General features: G+C 35.9%; 1 protein-coding gene across 1 annotated transcript in view; it reads right to left on the bottom strand.

Moving 5' to 3' along the window:
- The window catches only part of rapgef5a (Rap guanine nucleotide exchange factor (GEF) 5a), a 110,267-nt gene extending 98,970 nt beyond the window's left edge, over positions 1 to 11,297 (bottom strand). Inside the window, exon 1 of the mRNA XM_073931369.1 lies at positions 11,055 to 11,297. Within this exon, the coding sequence (XP_073787470.1) occupies positions 11,055 to 11,219 (165 nt within the window). The 5' untranslated portion in view covers positions 11,220 to 11,297. The remainder of the gene's footprint in view (positions 1 to 11,054) is intronic.
- Positions 11,298 to 23,962: the final 12,665 nt, after the last annotated feature.

Raw genomic sequence — 23,962 nt, 5'->3', positions numbered from 1 at the left:
TTGCGGCTCATAAATTACAAAACGATCCAATTTTCTCAATGTCATTTGAATAAACCCTTCATCTCTCGTATTAAAGTGTCTTGAATATAACTCGCCACGCACCATTTGTGAAGGATTTTTCAAAAATGTGTTACTTTATTAAAGATTTTGTGGAATTATTTAACAATGACCTATCAATTACAACCTTGTAAATTATCCTAGCAGCCATCAGGGTGCTTTAGCAACCAATTAAAAAGCATTGGGCATCCTAGAAACAGGTCATCCTAGAAAATAGAGGTTGACCGATTGACCAATCATTGTAGATAATCGATTGTTCCAGCAATGGGTTATCAGCAAAAATCCATACTAATAGTTTTTTGGGATTGTATCTGTTCCTTGAGTGGCTGAGAAAGATCGGTCATCAATATACAGTTTGAGAGATGCCTCCAGAAACAGTTTGTTACAGTGTTACAGCCCTCTACAGTCTAGTCAGTCCTGCCACAGTTTTAATTTTGTACATTTATTCAGATTTTACAGCTCATTTGATTTCACAGTCAATGCTGCAAATAATTATTCATTTATTCATTTTCTTTTCAGCTTAGTCCCTTTATTAATCTGAGGTCGCCACAGCGGAATTAACCGCCAACTTATCCAGCACATGTTTTACGCAGCGGATGCCCTTCCAGCCGCAACCCATTTCTAGGAAACATCCATACATACTCAATCACACTCATACACTAGGCACAATTTAGCCTTCCCAATTCACCTGTACAGCATGTCTTTGTACTGTTGGCAAAACCAGAGCACCCAGAGGAAACCCACGCCAATGCAGGGAGAACATGCAAACTCCACACAGACCCAGCTGAGGCTCGAGCCAGTGACCTTCTTGTTGCAAATATATAATATAATATAATTTAAAATAATATAATATAATATAATATAATATAATATAATATAATATAATGAAATACATATAATATAATTTAATTTAATATAATACAATTGAATAAAATAAAATAAAATATAATTAATATATAATATAATATAATTTATTATAATATAATATAATATAATGAAATATAATATAATGAAATATAATTTAATATTACATAATATAATTTAATGTGATATAATATAATACAATTTAATAAAATAAAATAAAATAAAATATAATATAATTAATATATAATATAATATAATATAATATAATATAATATAATATAATATAATATAATATAATATAATATAATATAGTAAAATTAATATATAATATATTATAAAATAATATAATATAATATAATATAATATAATATAATATAATATAATATAATATAATATAATATAATATAATATAATATAATATAATATAATATAATATATAATACAATGTAATATAATATAATATAATATAATATAATATAATATAATATAATATACAATGTAATAAAATATAATATAATATTCATTCATTTATAATATAATATAATTTAATAAAATATATAATTCATTCATTTTCTTTTCGGCTTAGTCTCTTTATTAATCTAGGGTCACCACAGCAGAATGAACCAGCAACTTATCCAGAATATTTTTTACGCAGTGGATGCATTTTCAGCGGAACCCATCTCTGGAAAACATCAATACACACTCATTCTCACTTATACACTATGGACAGTTTAGCCTATCCAATTCACCTGTACCGCAAGTCTTTGGACTGTGGGGAAACCGGAGCACCCGGAAGAAACCCACACAAACGCAGAGAGAACATGCAAACTCCACACAGAAACGCCAACTGAGCCAGACAAGGCTCGAACCAGCAACCCCCTTGCTGTGAGGCAACAGTATAATATAATATAATATATATATATATATATATATATATATATATATATATATATATATATATAATGTAATATAACATAATATAACGTAATATAATAATTTGATATAATATCATGTAATATAATTAATATAATATCATATAATTTAAAAGAGACTAAGCCAACAAGAAAATAAATGACTGAATAATATAATACAATATAAATAAAAAACTAACAACTAACATCAGCCACACTAAGAAGCATCATTTCAATCTCCTTGTAGCAAAGAGAGAGAAAGAGAGAGATGAGGGAAAGGATTTACAAATGCATGAAGGAAAGGGAGCGCGCAGGAGAAATGGTACAGAATGTGAGCAACGTGAAGAGAGAGCAACAGAACAGAAAGATGCACAGACAGCATCCTGACTCACTATGCAGTGCACACAGTTCCAGAGTGCAGTGAGTCTGTGTGTCATTATGTGTCAGAAATGGATTACTTTTAGATTAGAGCGTTCTCACACACACTCACACACTCACACACACACACACACACACACACACACACACACACACACACACACACACGTACACACACACACACGCTCGCGCACCTCTCTCTTGCATGGCTTGCGGATAAATCTGTCGCTCTGGATGAGTGCACTGCAAGATGGAGACATCAAACAAGCCTTGTCTTTCTCGTTAAGATTTCATTACATCCAGAGGCACTCACACACACATGCATGCGCCCACACACACACACACACACACACGTCCACTTAGCAGCATGAGGACTCTGTCATTAAGTGCAGTTTCTCCTTCAGAGAATTGTGTAGGATTGCTTGTGAGATGTCACATCACCGCATGGCCGATTTTAAAGCAGAGACGAGCGTCTGTCGCCTCGTCTGAAAAAACAATCCCAGAACTCTCAAAAGAAAATCTGTATCGCTCGAAGATAGCACTTTTATAACACACAAGAACTCTCAGTGAGGAAATAATGTTGTTTTAGATGTTTCCTATAAAAAGTCTGAATTATTCGCCCTCCTGTGAACTATCTTTTCTTTTTTAAATATTTCCCAAATGATGTTTAACAAGGAACTTTTACAGTATTTCCGATAATATTTTTTTCTTCTGGAGAAAGTCTTATTTGTTTTATTTCAGCTAGAAAATTACAACTATTTTAGAATCAATATTATTAGCCCCCTTAAGCAATATTTGTTTTGGATTGTCTACATCAGCGGTGTCCAAACTCGGTCCTGGAGGGCTGGTGTCCTGCATAGTTTAGCTCCAACTTCCTTCAACACACCTGTCTGGAAGTTTCTAGTATACCTAGAAAGAGCTTGATGAGCAGGTTCAGATGTGTTCAATGGAGGTTGGAACTAAAATTTGCAGGACACCGGCCATCCAGGAGCGAGTTTGGACACCCCTGGTCTACATCAATGTTGTACATGACTTGCCTACACTATAAAAAAAACAAAACAAATCGGTAATTTTATGGTTTATTTCCGACATCTAGGGGGGTGCTTGTAATTGCATGTACAGTGCATGCGGAAAGTATTCATAGCGCTTCACTTTTTCCACATGTTTTATGTTACAGCCTTATTTCAAAATGAATTAAATTAATTTATTTCCTCAACATTCTACACACAATACTCCATAATGACAATGTAATAAAAGAGTTTTTGAAATTGTTGCAAATTTATTAAAAATAAAAAAGCTGAATAATCACATGTACATCAGTATTCACAGTTTTTCCAGTCGTGAAGCTCTAAATTGAGCTCAGGTACATTCTGTTTCCACTGATCAGTCTTGAGATGCTTCAGCAGCTTCATGGAAGTTCACCTGTGGTCGATTCAGCTGATTGGACATGATTTGAAAAGGCGTACACCTGTCTATATAAGCTCCCAGGGTTGACATGTCAAAGCACAAACCAAGCATGAAGACAATAGAATTGTCTGTAGACCTCCGAGACAGGATTGTCTGGAGGCACAAGGCTGGGGAAGCTTACAGAAACATTTCTGCTGCTCTGAAAGTTCCAATGAGCACAGCGGCCTCCATCATCCGTAAGTGGAGGATGTTTGGAACCACCAGGACTCTTCCTAGAGCTGGCCGGACATCTAAGCGGAGTGATCAGTGGAGAAGGGCATTAGTCAGGGAGGTGATCAATAACCTGATGGTCTGTCTGAGCTCCAGCGTTCTTCTGTGGAAAGAGGAGAACCTTACAGAAGGACAACCACCTGTACAGCAATCCAACCAATCAGGCCTGAATGGTAGACTGGGCAGACAGAAGACACTCCCTGCCTGAAATTTGCCAAAAGACATCTGAAGGACTCTGAAGACCATCAGAAACTAAACTCTGCTCTGATGAGACTCAAATTGAACTCTTTGGAGTGAATGCCAGGAGTTACGTTTGGAGAAAAGCAGGCAGCGCTCATCACCAGGCTAATAGCATCCCTACAGTGAAGCATGGTGGTGGCAGCATCATGCTGTGGGGATGTGTTTCACTAATCTGGAAGACTAGTCAGGATAGAGGGAAAGATGAATGCAGCAATGTACAGAGACATCCTGAATGAAAACCTGCTTCAGAGTGCTCTTGACCTCAGACTGGGAGGACGCTTCATCTTCCAGCAGGATAATAACCCAAAGCACACCTCCAAAATATCAAAGGAGTGGCTTAACAATGATTCAGTGAATGTTCTTGAGTGGCCCAGCCAGAGCCCAGACCTAAATCCTATTGAACATCTCTGGAGAGATCTGAAAATGGCTGTACACCGTCACTTCCCATCCAACCTGATAGAGCTTGAGAGGTACTGCAAAGAGGAATGGGCAGAAATTCCCAAAGACAGGTGTGCCAAGCTTGTGGCATCATATTCAACAAGACTTGAGGCTGTAATCGCTGTCAAAGTAGAGCAAAGGCTGTGAACACTGATGCACATCTGATTTTTCAGCTTTTTTATTTTTAATAAATTTGCAACAAATTAAAAAACTCTTTTTCACATTGTTATTATGAGAGATTGTGTGTAGAATGTTGAGGAAATAAATAAATTTAAGCCATTTTGGAATAAGGCTGTAACATAAACAAATGTGGAAAAAGTGAAGCGCTATCAATCCTTTCCAGATCCACGGTAGACCCCAACAAATGAAGCTCTAATAGTTGCCGTGAAAGCCGCACGACACAAAACAAATGTCACGAGTGTAATATTTGTTTCTCATTTAGCACTAATGAGGCTGTCATTTTTTAATTCTCTGATCACCCCGGGGCGGATGAATCGAGTCAAATGAGCCCGAACCAAACATTCTGTTCGCAGGCGTATAAGAACCCTCACGCTGAAACACATCGCCAAAAACACAGAGACAAAGAGATAAAACCCCGAAGAGCTGTGTGATATTTATGCTGTATCGTTTTCAAGCAACAAAAACAGAACTCATGAGCCGCATTTCTAAAAGAGCAACAAAAGCCTGATCAATGTGGATCTTCCTCACATCCTCACAATTAATCAAGCCTTACACAAATGAGACACACACACACACACACCCACACGAACCAGCAACAACAATTCCTGTTTTCAAGCCTCTGAAGCGCTGAATACCCCCTCTGTCATGTTAGGAGTGTATAAACAGAATATATATCAGCTCTTTCCTTACAGTCCACAAAAACTGTACTGTGTAGATGGCAGTAGGATTAAATAATGGTTGAATAGCATATATTTACTCAAACTAGATTTCAAACAGCCTCACAACCCTCACGCAATATTGCATATCCACTCCAAAATTGCTTGTTCAAACTACCCAGCAAACAATTGTGTGTCTAAATGTAGAACAGGGCTAAACAGGGCTAAACTTGGGCTGTCAGTGAAAATATAATAGACATCTACAGTAAGAATAGCCTAAAATTAGACTAGTCGTCAAATAGACAGACTACATGTGCAGTCATTCATTTCTGTTTATTTGACGAGTACTTTAGTTTTGGCCTATTCCCAGATGTCTATTAGATTTTCACAGACTGCCCAAATTTAGCCTCGTTTTAGCCAAGATTACTATGTTTAGACATCTATTAGACATCTATTAGACATCTTTTAAATACAAAAAATGCTTGCTGGGTGTTTTTCATTAGTATGAGTGTTGGGTTGAGTGTAGATGTTAATGAAATACATTTCAATGGGTAAATTAATAAATAACATGAATAATACTGTGTAATTACTGCCCAGCAAACAATTGTGTGTTTAATAGACATCTAATAGTCATCCAAAATTAGACAGTTTGGCCTAAACAAGGCTAAATTTGGTCTGTCAGTGAAAATATAATAGACAAATAGCCTAAAACTTGTTTTCAAATATACAGACTTTATATGTGCAGTCATTCGTTTCTGTTTATTTGATGAGTAGTTTAGTTTTGGCCTATTTTCAGATGTCTATTAGATTTTCACTGACAGCCAAAATTTAGCCTTCTTTTAGCCAAGACGACAACGTTTAGACGTCTATTAGACATCTTTTAAATACAAAAAAATCTTGCTGGGTGTTTAAGCTTAAATGGTAATTAAATTTAATTTAACAGGTAATTTAATAAATAATATGAATAATACTCAGTGTAATTACTGCCCAGCAAACAATTGTGTGTTTAATAGACATCTAATAGACATCTAAAAGTAGACAGCTTGGCTTAAACAAGGCTAAATTTGGTCTGTCAGTGAAAATATAATAGACAAATAGCCTAAAACTTGTTTTCAAATAGACAGACTTTATATGTGCAGTCATTCATTACTGTTTATTTGATGAGTAGTTTAGTTTAGGCCTATTCTCAGATGTCTATTAGATTTTCACTGACAGCCCAAATTTAGCCTTCTTTTAGCCAAGACGACAACGTTTAGACGTCTATTAGACATCTTTTAAATACAAAAAAATCTTGCTGGGTGTTTAAGCTTAAATGGTAATTAAATATAATTTAACAGGTAATTTAATAAATAACATGAATAATAATTGGTGCCCTAATTTAGCCTTGTTTTAGCCAAGATTACTATGTTTAGGCATCTATTAGACATCTTTTAGACATCTTTTAAATACAAAAAATGCTTGCTGGGTGTTTTTCATTAGTATGAGTGTTGGGTTAAGTGTAGATGTTTATGAAATACATTTCAATGGGTAATTTAATAAATAACGAATAATACTCTGTGTAATTACTGCCCAGCAAACAATTGTGTGTTTAATAGACATCTAATAGACATCTAAAAGTAGACAGCTTGGCTTAAACAAGGCTAAATTTGGTCTGTCAGTGAAAATATAATAGACAAATAGCCTAAAACTTGTTTTCAAATAGACAGACTTTATATGTGCAGTCATTCATTACTGTTTATTTGATGAGTAGTTTAGTTTAGGCCTATTCTCAGATGTCTATTAGATTTTCACTGACAGCCCAAATTTAGCCTTCTTTTAGCCAAGACGACAACGTTTAGACGTCTATTAGACATCTATTAGACATCTTTTAAAACAATAAATGCTTGCTGGGTGTTTTTCATTGGTATGAGTGTAGGGGTAAGTGTAGATGTCAATAAAATACAATTTAACAGGTAATTTAATAAATAACATGAATATCACACTAACTGTACAAAAAAAAAAGAAAGAAAATAAAATACTAATACTACTAATACTTCCCTTCTTAGACTTTACAGACCTGAAACTTGCCTATAGCACTTATTCATTGTTGCTCTTAGTTGTGTAAATTGCTTCCTTGTCCTCATTTGTAAGTCGCTTTGGATAAAAGCGTCTGCTAAATGACTAAATGTAAATGTAAATAATAATTGGTGTAATTACTGCCCAGCAAACAATTGTGTTTAATAGACATCTAATAGACATCTGAAAGTAGACAGCTTGGCTTAAAAAAGGCTAAATTTAGCCTGTCAGTGAAAATATAATAGACAAATAGCCTTAAACTATAAATAGACAGATTAGACAGACTTTATATGTGTAGTCATTCATTTCTGTTTATTTAATTAAATCTAAAATCTGTTAGATTTCCACTGTCAGCCCAAATTTAGCCTTGTTTTAGCTAAGTTAACTATGTTTAGACATCTATAAGACATCTTTTAAAACCAGTAAATGCTTTCTCTGAACTTATTTAAAATTAGTTCAAACAACACAATTCTTAATTGGGGTCAACACAACTTATGTTCAGGCATGGGCCGATATAAGATTCTGATAACTTCTGATAAAAAAAAAATCACACTTTCACGAGATCACAGTATTGCAGTTAGCGCTCTAAAATAAGGTGTTTGTAAATGTCTGGGTAAAAAACAAAAACATTTTCCACTTTGAACACAATATATGAAGAGTTCAGATGCAAAAACGTTAAAGTGCGGTCTGAAATTTTCTTCTTAAATGAGCATTGTTCAGACACTTCTATATTTACAGTTGAAGTCAGAATTATTAGCCCCCCTGTATTATTAGCACCCCTGTTTATTTTTTTCCTTAATTTCTGTTTAATGGCGGGAAGATTGTTTCAGCACATTTCTAAGCATAATAGTTTTAAAAACTTATTTCTAATAACTGATTTATTTTATCTTTGTCATGATGACAGTAAATAATATTAGACTAGATATTTTTCAAGACACTTCTATACAGCTTAAAGTGACATTTAAAGGCTTAACTAGGTTAATTAGGTTAACTAGGCAGGTTAGGGCAATTAGGCAAGTTACTGTATAGTGATGGTTTGTTCTGTAGACTAATCGGAAAAAAAATAGCTTAAAGAGACTAATAATTTTGTCCTAAAAATGTTTTTTAAAAAATTAATAACTGCTTTTATTCTAGCCGAAATAAAGCAAATAAGACTTTCTCCAGAAGAAAAAATATTATCAGACATACTGTGAAAAGTTCCTTGCTCTGTTAAACATCATTTGGGAAATATTTAAAAAAGTATCCAAACATCAAAAGGGGGCTAATAATTCTGACTACAACTGTATGTTCACTAACTTCACATTAAAGGTAATGAAAAAAACATATTAGTTGACATAAAAGGGAAATTACTCAACTCATACGTAGTAGTCTAAGAAAATTAATAGTTTAAGGAGGAAATTTCAGATGGCACTTTGCATCTGAACTCTTCATATTTTATTTTGTGATATTTTAGAACAGCAAACATGTCAGGCTAAATAACAATAAATCATTGACTTCTGCTGTCTTCATTAGTTTCAAAAACACAGCTTTATTTACACTTTAAAATGGCATCTTTGAAGACCTTTTCTGCTGGAGATACTGTTGTCCTAAAAATCCTACACATAACTTAGGAACGGTATTTGAGAAAATGTTGGCGGTTTTAAAACCTTGACTCTTCCAAACCGCGGTATACCTTGAAAACAGTTATAATCGTCCCATGCCTAATTATGTTCAAGCTACTTAAATTAGTAAAAACGATTAAGGTAATTTAATCGATTTGTGTTTTAGACAACATGAAGGAATTGCGTGGAACTCAGCAATCTTTACGTAAATTATTAACAATTAAAAGAACAACCTGTCAGCTCTTTTTATTAAGTACACATACCTGACAAAAGTTTTGTCGTGGATTCCAGTTGTAAGAGCAACAAATAATAACTTGACCTCTAGTTGATCATTCGGAAAAGTGTCAGAAAGTAGATTTGATCTGTTGAACTGCATCTCAATCATCACCAATACTGGAGAAGATCTACTGGAACCAGCATGGAGCTAAGATTCTCACAGAAATCATTCAAGTTTGGTGAAGGCAAAGTCATGGATTGGGGTTATATTCAGAATGGGGGCGTGCGAGAGATCTGCAGAGTGGGTGATCAACATCAACAGCCTGAGGCATCAAGACATTTGTGCTGCCCATTACATTACAAACCACAGGAGAGGGACAATTCTCTAGCAGGATAGCGGTCCTGCTCATACTTCAGCCTCCACATCAAAGCTCCTGAAAGCAAGGAAGGTCGTCCAGGATTGGCCAGCCCAGTCACCAGACATGAACATTATTGAGCATGTCTGGGGTAAGATGGAGGAGGAGGTGTTGAAGATGAATCCAAAGAATATTGATGAACTCTGGCAGTCCTACAAAAAGGCTTTCTTTGCCATTCCAGATGACTTTATTAATCAGTGATTTGAGTCAGTGCAGAGATGTATAGATGCAGTCCTCCAAGCTCATGATGGAGTCAGACACAATATTCATTCTGTCTCCACTGCAGCATGACTTCATATTCTTTATTGTACTTAACCTTTGTTACAGGACTTTTGTCTAAGCAAAGTCAGACCATACTGTCCTAATTAAATAATAAATAAATATATATATATATATATATATATATATATATATATATATATATATATATATATATATTTTTTTTATTTTTTTTATTTTTTTTTTTTTAAATAAATTTTATTTTATCAAAATAAGCGTATAGAGGCCACTTCTGATTTCAAATGATCAACTAGAAGTCAAGTTATTATTTGCTGTTCTTAAAAATGGGATAGGCGACAAGACTTTTGTCAGGTATTGTACACTCTGACCACTATATGGTATTTGCATGGTACACAAATTCAGGAAATGCTATTGTGTCATATATATCACAGCACTATATGTCCAAAAAACAATGCTTTTTGTAAAAACACTCACTGACATATTATTAAGCTGTTAAAATACACAACTTTACATAGAAGCTTGGTTAATTTTCATAATTAATATATATAGGCCTATATATATATATATATATATATATATATATATATATATATATATATATATATATATATATATATATATATATATATATATATATGTATGTATTCTAAATAAGCCACCATGGCAAAATGAAAGAACACAATGACATTAATATTTTCAAAGCATCCCATAATAATTTAACTGATGCACTTGTGCTTTGACTGAAACTATGGTTACCATGGTAACTTGGCGAAATATTGCAAAGAATATTAATCAAATATGAACCGCATATTTTTTTTCGCGCTATGAAGTTACAGCAGGTGTGTGAGTGTGTTTGTGTACCTGCTGGTGTATATGTGTGTGGATCTCTGTTGCCTTAGATACCAGGACTGAAAATAAAAAAAACACACCACAGCCTCTCCTTCATAATCAATGACATTCAGATTAAAGCATTAACGCGCAAACCAATCTGAATTTCTCATTAAACTCAGGTTGCTCGTGCGCATTATATAGGCAGACGGTGATGGTGGACACGGGTGTGTATTGATCACGAACACACACACACACACACACACAGACATTCTTCATCACGCATTGGTAACTCACGCTCTTTTTGCGCAGGTTCAGTCCGTGCTTTAATAATCCTGGCAGATCTCGGATCTTCTGCTTGATCTGGACTTGGTCCCTGGCGGTTCTGTTCCACCTCCAGCTCGACAGGAGTCCGTCCTCCGCGGTGCAGGGGATGCTGTCGGATTCCTCCATCATCATCATCCTCCTACTCCTCCACCTGCTGTTCACACACACGGAGCGACATTCCGCCGCCGCCGCCCGATGTAGCGCCGCCGCAATGAGCCGCTCAAGCGGGGAGAGGAGAGCAGACCTGCCGTACACTGCTGCTCCACCCAGCGAGCGCGCGCGCGCAGACACACGCAGATGGACTCGCACACACAAACACGGACACACTCACATAAAACACAGCAGGCTGGCTAAACGAGGACATTTTCCTGCATATAGACAAATTCTGTAGCTAACAGAATAACTAAGTTTTAAAAATACATTTAATTTATTTACATTATTATTATTTACTTTAAATCTTTTTAATGTATTGTTTTTTATGTTGAGATACTTTCACAAAAAGGGGTTTAATCTAACTTGAATCTACAATAAAAATAATTATTTCCCAAGCTGCACACACACACACACGTTCACATACACACAAACATGGACACGCTCACATACAAACACACAGAAGGCTAGCTTTCCTGCTTTTACACAAATCCTGTGCACTGAAAATTATTATTAATTGGATTTACTAAATATTTTGAGGAACGTGGTTGCAATTAATTTATATTTGCTGAATTTAAACTAATACATTAAATTTAGTAATGTTAAACCTAATTTGTTTGTTTGAATTCAGCCCATATAAATTGTTTGCAACCACTTACCTTAATAAAATTAGTAAATAAATCCAATGAATCTTTTTTTCAGTGAACCTAACAGAAAACTAAGATTAAAAAATATATTAAATACAAAAAGAGGTTTTATCAGCCATTGCTAACTTACAAAAATAATTATTTCCTGAGCTGCGCGCGCGCGCACGCACGCACGCGCACACACACACACTCACATAAGAACACACATAAGGCTGCTGACATATCCTGCACCTTACAGAAAGCTACCACTTAAAAATGCATTTTAATTATTTCCATTCAATCTATTTACTGTATGAATTGCTTTTTAACCTTGAGATACTTCCACGAAGAGGTTTTGTTAAACTTTCTGGTTTGGTGGCCCAAAATAGCCCCTTTAATATAATTCCTACACTCTGTTTTCTGACACAGTTGAGCCAAAAACGATTTAACCCAGCTGGTGGAGATCAATGAAACGCTCTGAATCATTTAACCTCTTATTGTCCGGCTCACAGTGAATAAATACACTCAGAAACATTACACTTGCCGTTTGTTCAAACTACTTATTTAAAATGAGCTGAAACAACACAATTCTTGAGTTTATTTGGGGACAACTTAATTCAATCCACTTAAATTGGAGAAAAAGTAGTAAGTTAACTTAATACCTTCACTTTCAATCCACATAAATTGGTAAAAACTAGTACGTTAACTTAATTTCTTATCGTTCAATCCACTTATATTGGTTAAAAACTATTAAGTTACTTAATTCCTTCACTTTCAAAAAACTTAAATTGGTAAAAAACGTGCACGTTAACTTAATTTCTTTCTGTTTAATCCACTTATATTGGTTAAAAACTATTAAGTTAACCTAATTCCTTCACGTTCAATAAACTTAAATTGGTAAAAACTTGTACGTTAACTTAATTTCTTAAGGGTCAATCCACTTAAATTGGTAAAAACTAATAAGTTAACTTAATTTCGTCACATTCAATACACTTAAATATGGAAAATAATTGTAAGTTAATTTAATACCTTCACTTTCAATGCACATAAATTGGTAAAAACCAGTACATTAACTTAATTCCTTCACGTTCAATGCACTTAAATTGGTAAAAACTATTAAGTTAACTTAATTCCCACACGTTCAATCCACTTAAATTGGTAAGAACTAATAAGTTAACTTAATTTCTCCACTTTTAATCCACTTAAATTGGGAAAAATAGTACGTTAACTTTATTTCTTCATGTTTAATCAACATAAATTGGGAAAAATAGTACGTTAACTTAATTTCTTCATGTTTAATCAACATAAATTGGGAAAAATAGTACGTTAACTTTATTTCTTCATGTTTAATCAACATAAATTGGGAAAAATAGTACGTTAACTTAATTTCTTCATGTTTAATCCACTTAAATTAGTGCAAATTAATAAGTTAACTTCTTAACGTTCAATCCATTTAAATTGGTAAAAATTTATAAGTTAACAATTCCTTTATGTTCAATCCACTTAAATTGGTAAAAATTAGTTAACTACTTCAAGTTCAATCCATTTAAATTGGTAAAGGTTAGTATGTTAATTGAAATTCTTCACATTCAATCCACTTATATTGATAAAAACAATAAGATAACTTAATTTCTTCATGTTGTCCCAGCACAAATCAATTTGTTTGGAACCCAACATTTTTTTTTTTACAGTGATTAACAGACATCCTCAACACAGTGTTAGCAATAATAGAGAATCTGATTGCATTTTCATCATCTTCAATCCAGAAATTTAAGATATAAACACAATGACAACCACTATTGCTATACCATTACTACGATAACATTTGTTTTTAGTTACTTGCAACTTATTAAACTAAGTCAATCTTGTTCTAACTCAATTTTTTAAGTTAAGTGAGCTATTTTACGTCAGTTTAATATAATATTAGTTCAAATGGCTCACATGGTTAATTTGATTGAGCTTAAAAATGTAAATCAATCGGTAGTTTTACAGTGTGGTTGAATGCTTTATTAGACTTTGTGACTAATATTAAAAACATTACTTTTGAATGTTGTTTCTTATTCAAGAGGAACACGGATCTGTCCTTGGCATTACATAAGGACACTCTCCACTATGACCCACTCGTCTGTATTAAAGAATCAGCATGAAATCAATAGCAGTGTTCAGAAGTTCACATCAATAGAAATGAATTGATTTTCAGGTCTGTGGTGTTTCTTGGGACGTTATATTGCGTTGTGTTAAAGTATTGATCAGGTTGTTTGTCTCTTAAGACCGGTGTTCATAGTACCTGATTCTATATAGCACATGTTCGTTTTTCCAGTTTACTGCGTAAAACATATCCCTGAATAGTTGTTGGTTAATTCCGTTGTGGCGACCACTGATAAATAAGGAACTAAGCCAAAGGAAAATGAATGGAATTTTGGTTTATTTACAAATACTTATTTTGATGCTCAGGTCATTTTTTCTCCATCAAGGTCAGAATCAGAAGCAAGTCTCTGATTACACACAGATTGTTTGGATGCTTTGGCATGTGTGTGTGATGGTGGACGCCTGCGGTTGTTATCCATTAACACCCACTGCCAGCGTGACACGGGTTGGCAGACGTCCCCGCCGCTCAGAAGAGCATGACGGGACTGAAACTGAGCTAAATCTGTGGCTAAATCTGCCAGATAAATTCTTCAGGATGCTTTCTGAGCAAGCCAAGATACAGTAGAAGTCAGAATTATTCGCCCTACGGTGAATTTTCTTTTTCAAATATTTCCCAAATGATGTTTACCAGAGCAAGGAATTTTCACAGTATGTCTAATAATATTATTTCTTCTGGAGAAAGTCTTGTTTGTTTTATTTCGGCTAGAATAAAAGAAGTTTTTAATTTTTAAAAAAAACATTTTAGGGTTAATTATGCATTATTTGTTTTGGATTTTCTACAGAACAAACCACTATTATACAACAACTTACCTAACTAATCTAACTTGGCTAATTAACCAAGCTTTTAAATGTCTGAATACTTAAAATATCTGGTCAAATATTATGTGCTGTCATCACGGAAAAGATAAAGTAAATCAGTTATTAGAAATTAGATATTAAATCTATCATGTTTATAAATGTGTTGTAAAATATCTTCCTTCCGTTAAAAAGAAATTGGGGGAAAAAAAAACACTGGAGGACTAATAATTCCAACCTAGGCTAATTTTAAAAACGTACCCCTATATAAGTTTCTGGAGAGCACCAAATACATCCCAGGAGCTACCTTTTGTGCAGTTTTTGTTTACGCGACACCCCTAGAGGCCGCTGTGTACGCTTTTTTTAGATCTCACATTTCTCTCACGAGTGCCATTTGCACCAGCTGTTCTCACATAAATCCACCAGAAGTCGCTGTCAACTGAGCAAATGCCTGACCCACCCTCCTCCTCCTCCTCTAAACCCAACCAATAGTGCTTTCAAAAGCACCATTTAACCTAATCACCCCATCCATAAACCAAAAATCAAAAGCAATCCAGAAAAAGAAAAGCCCTCGCCTGATTTTTACTTTTCATATTTTACCACATTTTCACCGAGTTATTTCAATGCAATCTCACGGCAATTCGTAACTTTTTGATGTAGCGGCTAATTTGTATGTATCTGTACAATCTAATTTGTACAATTTAGTATGATTTGCTCATCCCCCAATGATGGTTGGGGTAAGGGGTGGGGTTGGGTGTCACGCCTCCTTTTTAAAATCGTACATTCTCGTACGACTGAATTCAAACCAATAAGCTACTAAACTGACAAAACGTAAAATACTTACGTTTCCTCGTGAGATCAGGCTGGTTATTTACTCGTTTATTTTATTTTTGGGCTTCTGTTTTTGTCTTACCTGCTTTCTGGAACTGTTCTTCACCAGATTCGAACACTGTTGTCACGGTCAACTCCGCTCTGCATGTCAAGTCCACCGACGTTCATGGTGAGCTAACGGGACTATACGGAGGTAAGCGTAAGCTGGTAAGCTCGAAAAGAAACAGCATCATACCGCCCCGTAGCGTTCGTTTAAAAAATAAAATGCAGCCATACATATCTCTGGCTACATAATTTGAGGTCTCCAGAAACGTATATAGGGCTACGTTTTCAGAATGAACCTATGTCGAAACCTTATATATAACCCTTTAGTGATATTTTAAATTGAACACTCAAAGATGATGTAAATGCACTCAGACACACAGTTGATCATGAGCCCTGCTGAATTATTCAACATAGGCTCATTTTAAAAGAGTAACCCTATATACATTTCCGGAGATCGCAAATTTTGTTGCCAGAAGTACTGTACATATTACTGCATTTCATCTTTAAACCAAGCGCTACAGGGTGGTATTATGCCGTTCCTTTTCATGTTTGCATCTGACCGCTTATCCTGTTACCTCCATATAGACGGCTTGGATTCTGTAATTGTTTTACCTGCTTTCTGGAACTGTTCTGCACCAGACTTGAACCCCATCGTCGTGGTCAACTCATCTCTGCTTCTCAGGTCCACCGATGTACATGACTGGTAACAGCTGGAAAGCCATCTACGCGGAGTTAAGCGTTCATTTTAAAAATGTAGCCCTATATACGTTTCTGGAAATCGCAATGTAGTCCAATCCAAGTTACACCTCTGAATAAGGAAACAGTATTAGAATTAATTGCAGAAAAAAACAAGAGAAAATTCCTTGGGAATTATCAGCGTGGTGTTAAACTTCAACCTGGCACGTATTTTGCGCTCTCCAGAAATGTGTACAGAGGTACGTTTTCAGAATGAGCCTGGGTTGTGAGGATTGCATGGGCGTCGGAAGTTCCTGCTCCCATTGTGAACGAGAAAACAAATACTGCCCCCTGTGGTGTGGAAAGAAACATCCTTGTTTGGTGTGTTCATGTCCTGCAGTCCGTTTGGTGTGTTTACGGGCAGCTTTTTGGTCCAGATTTTTGGTCTGCGAGGTAACGGAACAGTTAGAATTCTTCGTGCTTGTTGGTTGGAATTTGATTGATGTGTACTGGGCCTGGCAGCTCAGTCACAGAGGGTAGCACAATCGCCTCACAGCAAGAAGGTTGCTGGTTTGAGTCCCGGCTGGATCAGTTCACGTTTCTGTATGGAGTTTGCATGTTCTCCCCGTGTTAGCGTGGGTTTCCTTCGGGAGCTACGGTTTCCCTCACAAGTCCAAACACATGCGCTATTGGTGAATTGGGTAAGCTAAATTTAGTGTAGTGAATGAGAGTGTATGGGTGTTTCCCAGTGATGGGTTGCAGCTGGAATGGCAGCCGCTGTGTAAAACATATGCTGGATAAGTTGGCGGTTCATTCCGCTGTGGCGACCCCGGATTTAAAAAAGGACTAATCCGACAAGAAAATGAATGAATGAATGATTTTGGTGAGTTATTAGATTATTACTTTATTATTATTAGTGTATTATCAGCTTTGCCAACAGCAAAAACAGCAACAGCATCTTCTGGACCGTATGAAGCTGTTAAAAGTGAACGGTCGCGCTCTGCAAAGCAGTATCTCCACATCTCGCATGAAAGAATAGCTGATGATCTGTCAAAATGAAAGATCACCTCTATACGGCTGAATGGAGCATATGCCTGGAGGACACGCGTGTATGTGTGTGCGTGTCCCGGTGGACTTTAGCAGGGGGGGTGTGTTGTAGGTGTGTCTCCGTGTGCTCTAATTTCAGGTGTAACACAGAGGTGTTGGATGACAGAAAAGCACATGGGAAGCTGGCCGGCGCATTCAGAGCAGGTGTTCAGTCTTGAGGATCCACTACTGAGTATCTGATGACACGGACACACACACTACAGCAGATTCAGTGAGGTAGAATGTGGAATGCAGAATCCATGACGATCAAAGAAGAAATCTAAAATGGAATCCTGGAAAAGAACTAGAAAAGGAAGGAAGGAAGTGTTACCATGGTGATACGAGGAGATGCTCTGGAGGTTGACTGTGATCTTCAGCTTTTATATTAAGGTCAAATGTATGTGGGTTTCCCCCCATAATTCACTGCAAGTTGTGTGTTAACAGAAATAATGACACTAAAATAATCTATTACTAAAACCATATTAAATCATGCAGATTAAAAAAAGACAAAGTGGAAAAAAAAGTAAAATTATGTTACTAAATATTTATAATTAAAATAAAAAAGGAAACATTTATGTTTTAGCTAATTATTGTTGTTAATTCATAAGCTTTACAAGCCAAAATAACGTTTATTTTTATTTATAACAATTACAAGTATGATTATTATGATTATGATCATAATAATAATAATAATAATAATAGTCATAATAATAATAAAAATGATAATAATAATAATAATAATAATAACTATAGTCATAATAATAGTAATAATAGTCATAATAAAATATAATAATAATAGTCATAATAAAAAAATAATAATAGTCATAATAATATTAAAATTATGATAATAATAATTATAGTCATAATAATAATAATAATAATAATAATGATAATTATAGTCATAATAATAATCATCATCATCATCATCATCATCATCATAATAATAGTCATAATAGTAACCATCATCATCATCATAATTAAGTAATAGTAATAATAGTCACAATAATAATAATAATAATAATCTTCATCATCATCATCATCATCATCATAATAATCACCATCATCTTGAAATGATGATTATTCTTATGTTTATTGTTATTATGATGATGATTATGATGATGATGATTATAATGACTATTATTTTGTTATAATTAATCAAAAAAATGTTTTTGCTCTAATACTCATACTGACGATATATTTTTACATTTTTATATTTTAAGTGAATTTTAGTTACATAAAAACAGCATTATTATGTTTAGCAGTGCATTAAAATGAACGAACTAAAATCATACAGACAAAACACAATTATATAAACAGAAATGACAATACTTCACTTTAATATATAAACCTTTACGATTAAATAAAAGAAAATTTTTTTAGCAAATATTAGTGTTGTAAATTAAGTTTTCCTTCACAACAAGCCAAAATTAACAATTATTTATAAATAGCAGTCAAATCTATTTAACAATTATAATTATTAATAAAATATTTTTGCCTAGTTTGAAATTATAAAAAATATCTTAATATTAATAATACATTAAAATTGGAATAACTACAATTGTATATTGTTGTACAGTTTTGTTTGTTTTTAATATATTCACATACTATTTGTTATACATTAAATGTTAAATATATAATTTATTATGCAAAAATATGCTTTTGAACATAACGTAAACATTATGTCCTACTGACACACTACCACAAAAGAAACAAAGAATACTAGTATTTGAATAATTTTGGCCACCGCTATAATGTAAATAAATATTTTAATTACATATTTTTGATCACGGTTGTTCAGTTTGGTTCGAGTCCCTGCTGGGTCAACTGGCATTTCTGTATGGAGTTTGCATGTTCTCCCAGTGTTGGCGTAGGTTTCCACCACAGTCCAAACACATGCGCTATAGGGGAATTGGGTAAGTTAAACTGGCCGCAGTGTATGAGTGTGAATGAGAGTGTATGGGTGTTTCCCAGTCATGGGTTGCAGCTGGAAGGCCATCAGCTGTGTAAAACATAAGCTGAATAAATTCGTTCATTCCGCCGTGACGACCCCTGATAAATAAAGGGACTAAGCCGAAAACACAATAGATGAATATTGAATCACAGAATCATTCTAGCAGAATCATATCTGAGATTCTTTGGGGTAAAAATATTGAAGTCAGGTCAAATTTGACCCTCATGTCTATTCTATTCTTAGAAAGGCTTTCCATGATTAAAATACCGTGGTAATATTGTGCGTAATCCCTCGGTCAGAGCATTTACACAGCAGAGGCTTCCTCTCATGTGACCTGATGACGGCTGCAGGCGCTGAGCGGCGGCGTTTAACACCACGCTGATAATGTGTAGAGCAGACGCTGAGACCTGCAACACAAAACATCACAGCGGATTAAACACACAAATGCTGGAGGAAAACCTGCAAACCGGCTCACTGTCAGGCGCCTGATCATGTGATGATGACAAATGTAGAAAAGAAAAACTTTACTGAATGAATTAAATATAAGATAGATCCCACCTCACAGTAAGAAGGTCGCTGGTTCGAGCCTCAGCTGGGCCAGTTTGCATGTTCTCCCCTCCGGGTGCTCCGGTTTCCTCCACAAGCCTAAAGGCCGTGTATTTGTGTGAATGGAAGTGTGTAGGTGTTTCCTATGGGTTGCAGCTGGAAAACACACTGGATAAGTTGGCAGTTCATTCCGCTGTGGCGACCACAGAATAATAAAGGGACTAAGCCGAAAAGAAAATGAATGAATGAATGAATGAATGAACTGAGGGTGGCAGCGTGGCTCAGTGGTTAGCACTATCGCCCCACAGAAGGCAGGTTGCTGGTTTGAGCCTCGGCTGGGCCAGTTGGTATTTCTGTGTGGAGTTTGCATGTTCTCCCCTCCGGGTGCTCCGGTTTCCCCCACAAGTCTAAAGACCGTAGCGCATGTGTGAATGGGAGTGTGTGAGTGTTTCCCAGTAATGGGTTGCAGCTGAAAAACATATGCTGGATAAGTTGGCGGTTCATTCCGCTGTGGCGACCCCAGAATAATAAAGGGACTAAGCCGAAAAGAAAATGAATGAATGAATGAATGAACTGAGGGTGGCAGCGTGGCTCAGTGGTTAGCACTATCGCCCCACAGAAGGCAGGTTGCTGGTTTGAGCCTTGGCTGGGCCAGTTGGTATTTCTGTGTGGAGTTTGCATGTTCTCCCCTCCGGGTGCTCCGGTTTCCCCCACAAGTCTAAAGACCGTAGCGTATGTGTGAATGGGAGTGTGTGAGTGTTTCCCAGTGATGGGTTGCAGCTGGAAAACATATGCTGGATAAGTTGACGGTTCATTCCGCTGTGGCGACCCCAGAATAATAAAGGGACTAAGCCGAAAAGAAAATGAATGAATGAATGAACTGAGGGTGGCAGCGTGGCTCAGTGGTTAGCACTATCACCCCACAGAAGGCAGGTTGCTGGTTTGAGCCTCGGCTGGGCCAGTTGGTATTTCTGTGTGGAGTTTGCATGCTCTGGTTTCCCTCACAGTCCAAACACATGCGCTATAGATGAATTGGATAAAGTTAATTGGCCATTGTGTATGAGTGTGTGAATGTGAGAATGTATGGGTGTTTCCCAGTACTGGGTTTCGGCTGGAAGGACATTCACTGCGTAAAACACATGCCAGAATAGTTGGCGGGTCATGCCACTGTGGCGAACTCTGAAGGATAAGGAGCTAAGCTGAAGAAAAATGAATGAATGAATATTCACTGAGCGTGGGTTTCCTCCGGGTGCTCCGGTTTCCCCCACAAGTCCAAACACATGGCTATAGGGGAATTGAATATACTAAATTTGCCGTAAAGCATGTGTGTGAATGAAAGTATATGGGTGTTTCCCAGTGATGGGTTGCAGCTGGAAGGGCATCTGCAGTGTAAAACATATGTTGGATAAGTTGGCGGTTCATTCCTCTGTGGCGATCCCAGATTAATAAAGGGAATAATCCGAAAATAAAATTAATTAATTATTATTTCATGCTCTTCACTGTCAAACTAAAAAAATTAAATAAATAAACATTTACTCATATCTTAGAGCTTACAAGATCGAGAAAGTGCTGCAGTGTCCTGTGGAACACACATCAGACGGTCAGATGATGAACTTGAGTGTGAGTGTGTGTGTGTGAAGAGTGTCTGCATGTGAAACGGAGAGTGAGAATAAGAGACTGGAGAAAGTCTTTCATCTTAAAGCTTCTCCTCCACAGCTTCTGCTCTCAGACACAGACAGACATCTTCAAACACACCCTCCATTAAAAATTAAACAACGCCCATGGCTGTCTAACCGAACACAACCAACAGGAACCTCAAATAAAAAGTTTCTGATAAAGTTTTGATCACAACAAACACAACGAGACGCTCCTGCATGTTATTGCCATTGGTCTTCCTAAAACTTTAATATCAACCATATTAAAGTGCAAACAAACACAAACAGTTTCTCTACGTTAATTCTGCAAGAGTTTCTTTCTTCTGAACATAAATCAGACTTTTAAACAATATATTGTTAAAATATTCAAAATATCTTGAGTTCAGCAGAAGAAGGAAATCCGTACACATTTAGAAAGAGTGGAGAAGATTCTATAGTGATTTACACTCACCGGCCACTTTATTAGGTACACCTTACTAGTACTGTATTGAACCCCTTTTGCCTTCAGAACTGCCTTAATCCTTCATGGCAGAGATTCAACAAGCTACTGTAAATATTTCCCAGAGATTTTGTTCCACGTTAATATGATAGAATCACGCAGTTGCTGCAGATTTGTCGGCTGCACATCCATGATGCCAATCTCCCGTTCCACCATATCCCAAAGGTGCTCTATTGGATTGAGAGCTGGTGACTGTGGAGGCCATTTGAGTACAGTGAACTCATCGTCATGTTCAAGACACCAGTCTGAGATGATTCATGGTTTATGACATGATGTGTTATCTTGCTCAAAGTAGCCATCAGAAGATGGAGACACTGTGGTCATAAAGGGATGGACATGGTCAGCAGCAATACTCAGGTAGGCTGCGGCGATGACACGATGCTCAATTGGTACTAATGAGCCCAAAGTGTGCCAAGAAAATCTCCCCCACACCATTACACCAGCACCACCAGCCTGAACCTCTGATACAATGCAGGATGGATCCATGCTTTCAAGTTGCTGATGCCAAATTCTGACCCGACCATCCAAATGCTGCAGCAGAAATGGAGACTCATCAGAGCAGGCAACGTTTCTCCAATCTTCTATTGTCCAGTTTTGGTGAGTCTGTGTGAATTGTAGCCTCAGTTTCCTGTTCTTAGCTGACAGGAGCGGCACCCGGTGTGCTCTTCTGCTGCTGTAGCCCATCTGCCTCAAGGTTGGACGTGTTGTGTGTTCAGAGATGCTCTTCTGCAGACCTCGGCTGTAACGAGTGCTTATTTGAGTTTCTAAAATACTCAGACCAGCCCACAACCATGCCATGTTCAAAGTCACTTAAATCACACTTCTTCCCCATTCTGATGTTCGCTTTGAACTGCAGCAGATCGTCTTGACCATGCTTAAATGCATTGAGTTGCTGCCATGTGATTGGCTGATCAGAAATAAATGAGCAGTTGGACAGGTGTACCTAATAAAGTGGCCAGTGAGTGTATGGTTAATACTGTAATATTAGCGTACTTGAATTAATCTGTTTTGGTAATTATATAGTTGTTATAGTAACACAACAACTAGACTATAGTAATATAAACAAATTACACAATTCTGTACTGGCGGTTCATTCCGCTGTGGCGACCCCGGAATAATAAAGGGACTAAGCCGATAAGAAAATGAATGAATGAATGAATGTACTGTTTTCTACAACTATATTATACATCATATTGCAAACACTAAAGCTGGCCCATGGGCCCTAGTTTGGGCATCTCTGCTTTAAGGCAAGGTTAAAGTAATAATGGTTGAAGTTAATATCAGGATTCAGGACCAACCAAATTTTAAAATTACGATTAGCTTGAAACCTACATGAAAATATGACTAAAATATGAAGTTATTTGTGTTTTAAACTATTACTGATGCTGAAGAAATTAGAAAAAAAGAAGTGTTTAACTGCCATCTAGTGGCTGATATAGGGAACTTTTGTTCATTTGGTCACAAAGAAAAAGGACAAATTCAGAAAAACAGTCATTCCTAATTAAATCAGACCAAGATCATAATGTAAAATAAATAAGGTGGGTCTGATATAATGATATATGTAAATGATTACATTATAGAAAACGTATAAAACTTATATTATTCAACTAATGTTAATAAGAAAATTTCATATACACAAAATGAAGTGGCCAAGTAGTAAACTAAATTTTAGTATATAAATGTAAATTAAAAAAAAGCTCTTAATATTTCTGATATCATCTGTAAACGCAAGATTGACAAGTAAACTGTACATCATAATTTTTTATTTAGCTTTTTTCTTGATTTTATTTATTTATTCTCTACTTGTAATACTGTATGCACTGCTGACATATTGTATGATTTATACTTTTCTTGTTGTAATGTGTTCATAC

Source organism: Danio rerio, chromosome 19 (assembly GCF_049306965.1).
Source record: "Danio rerio strain Tuebingen ecotype United States chromosome 19, GRCz12tu, whole genome shotgun sequence".
Taxonomy (NCBI): Eukaryota; Metazoa; Chordata; class Actinopteri; order Cypriniformes; family Danionidae; genus Danio; species Danio rerio.
Note: the sequence above shows the minus strand (reverse complement) of the source record. Positions and strands in the feature narration are given on the sequence as shown.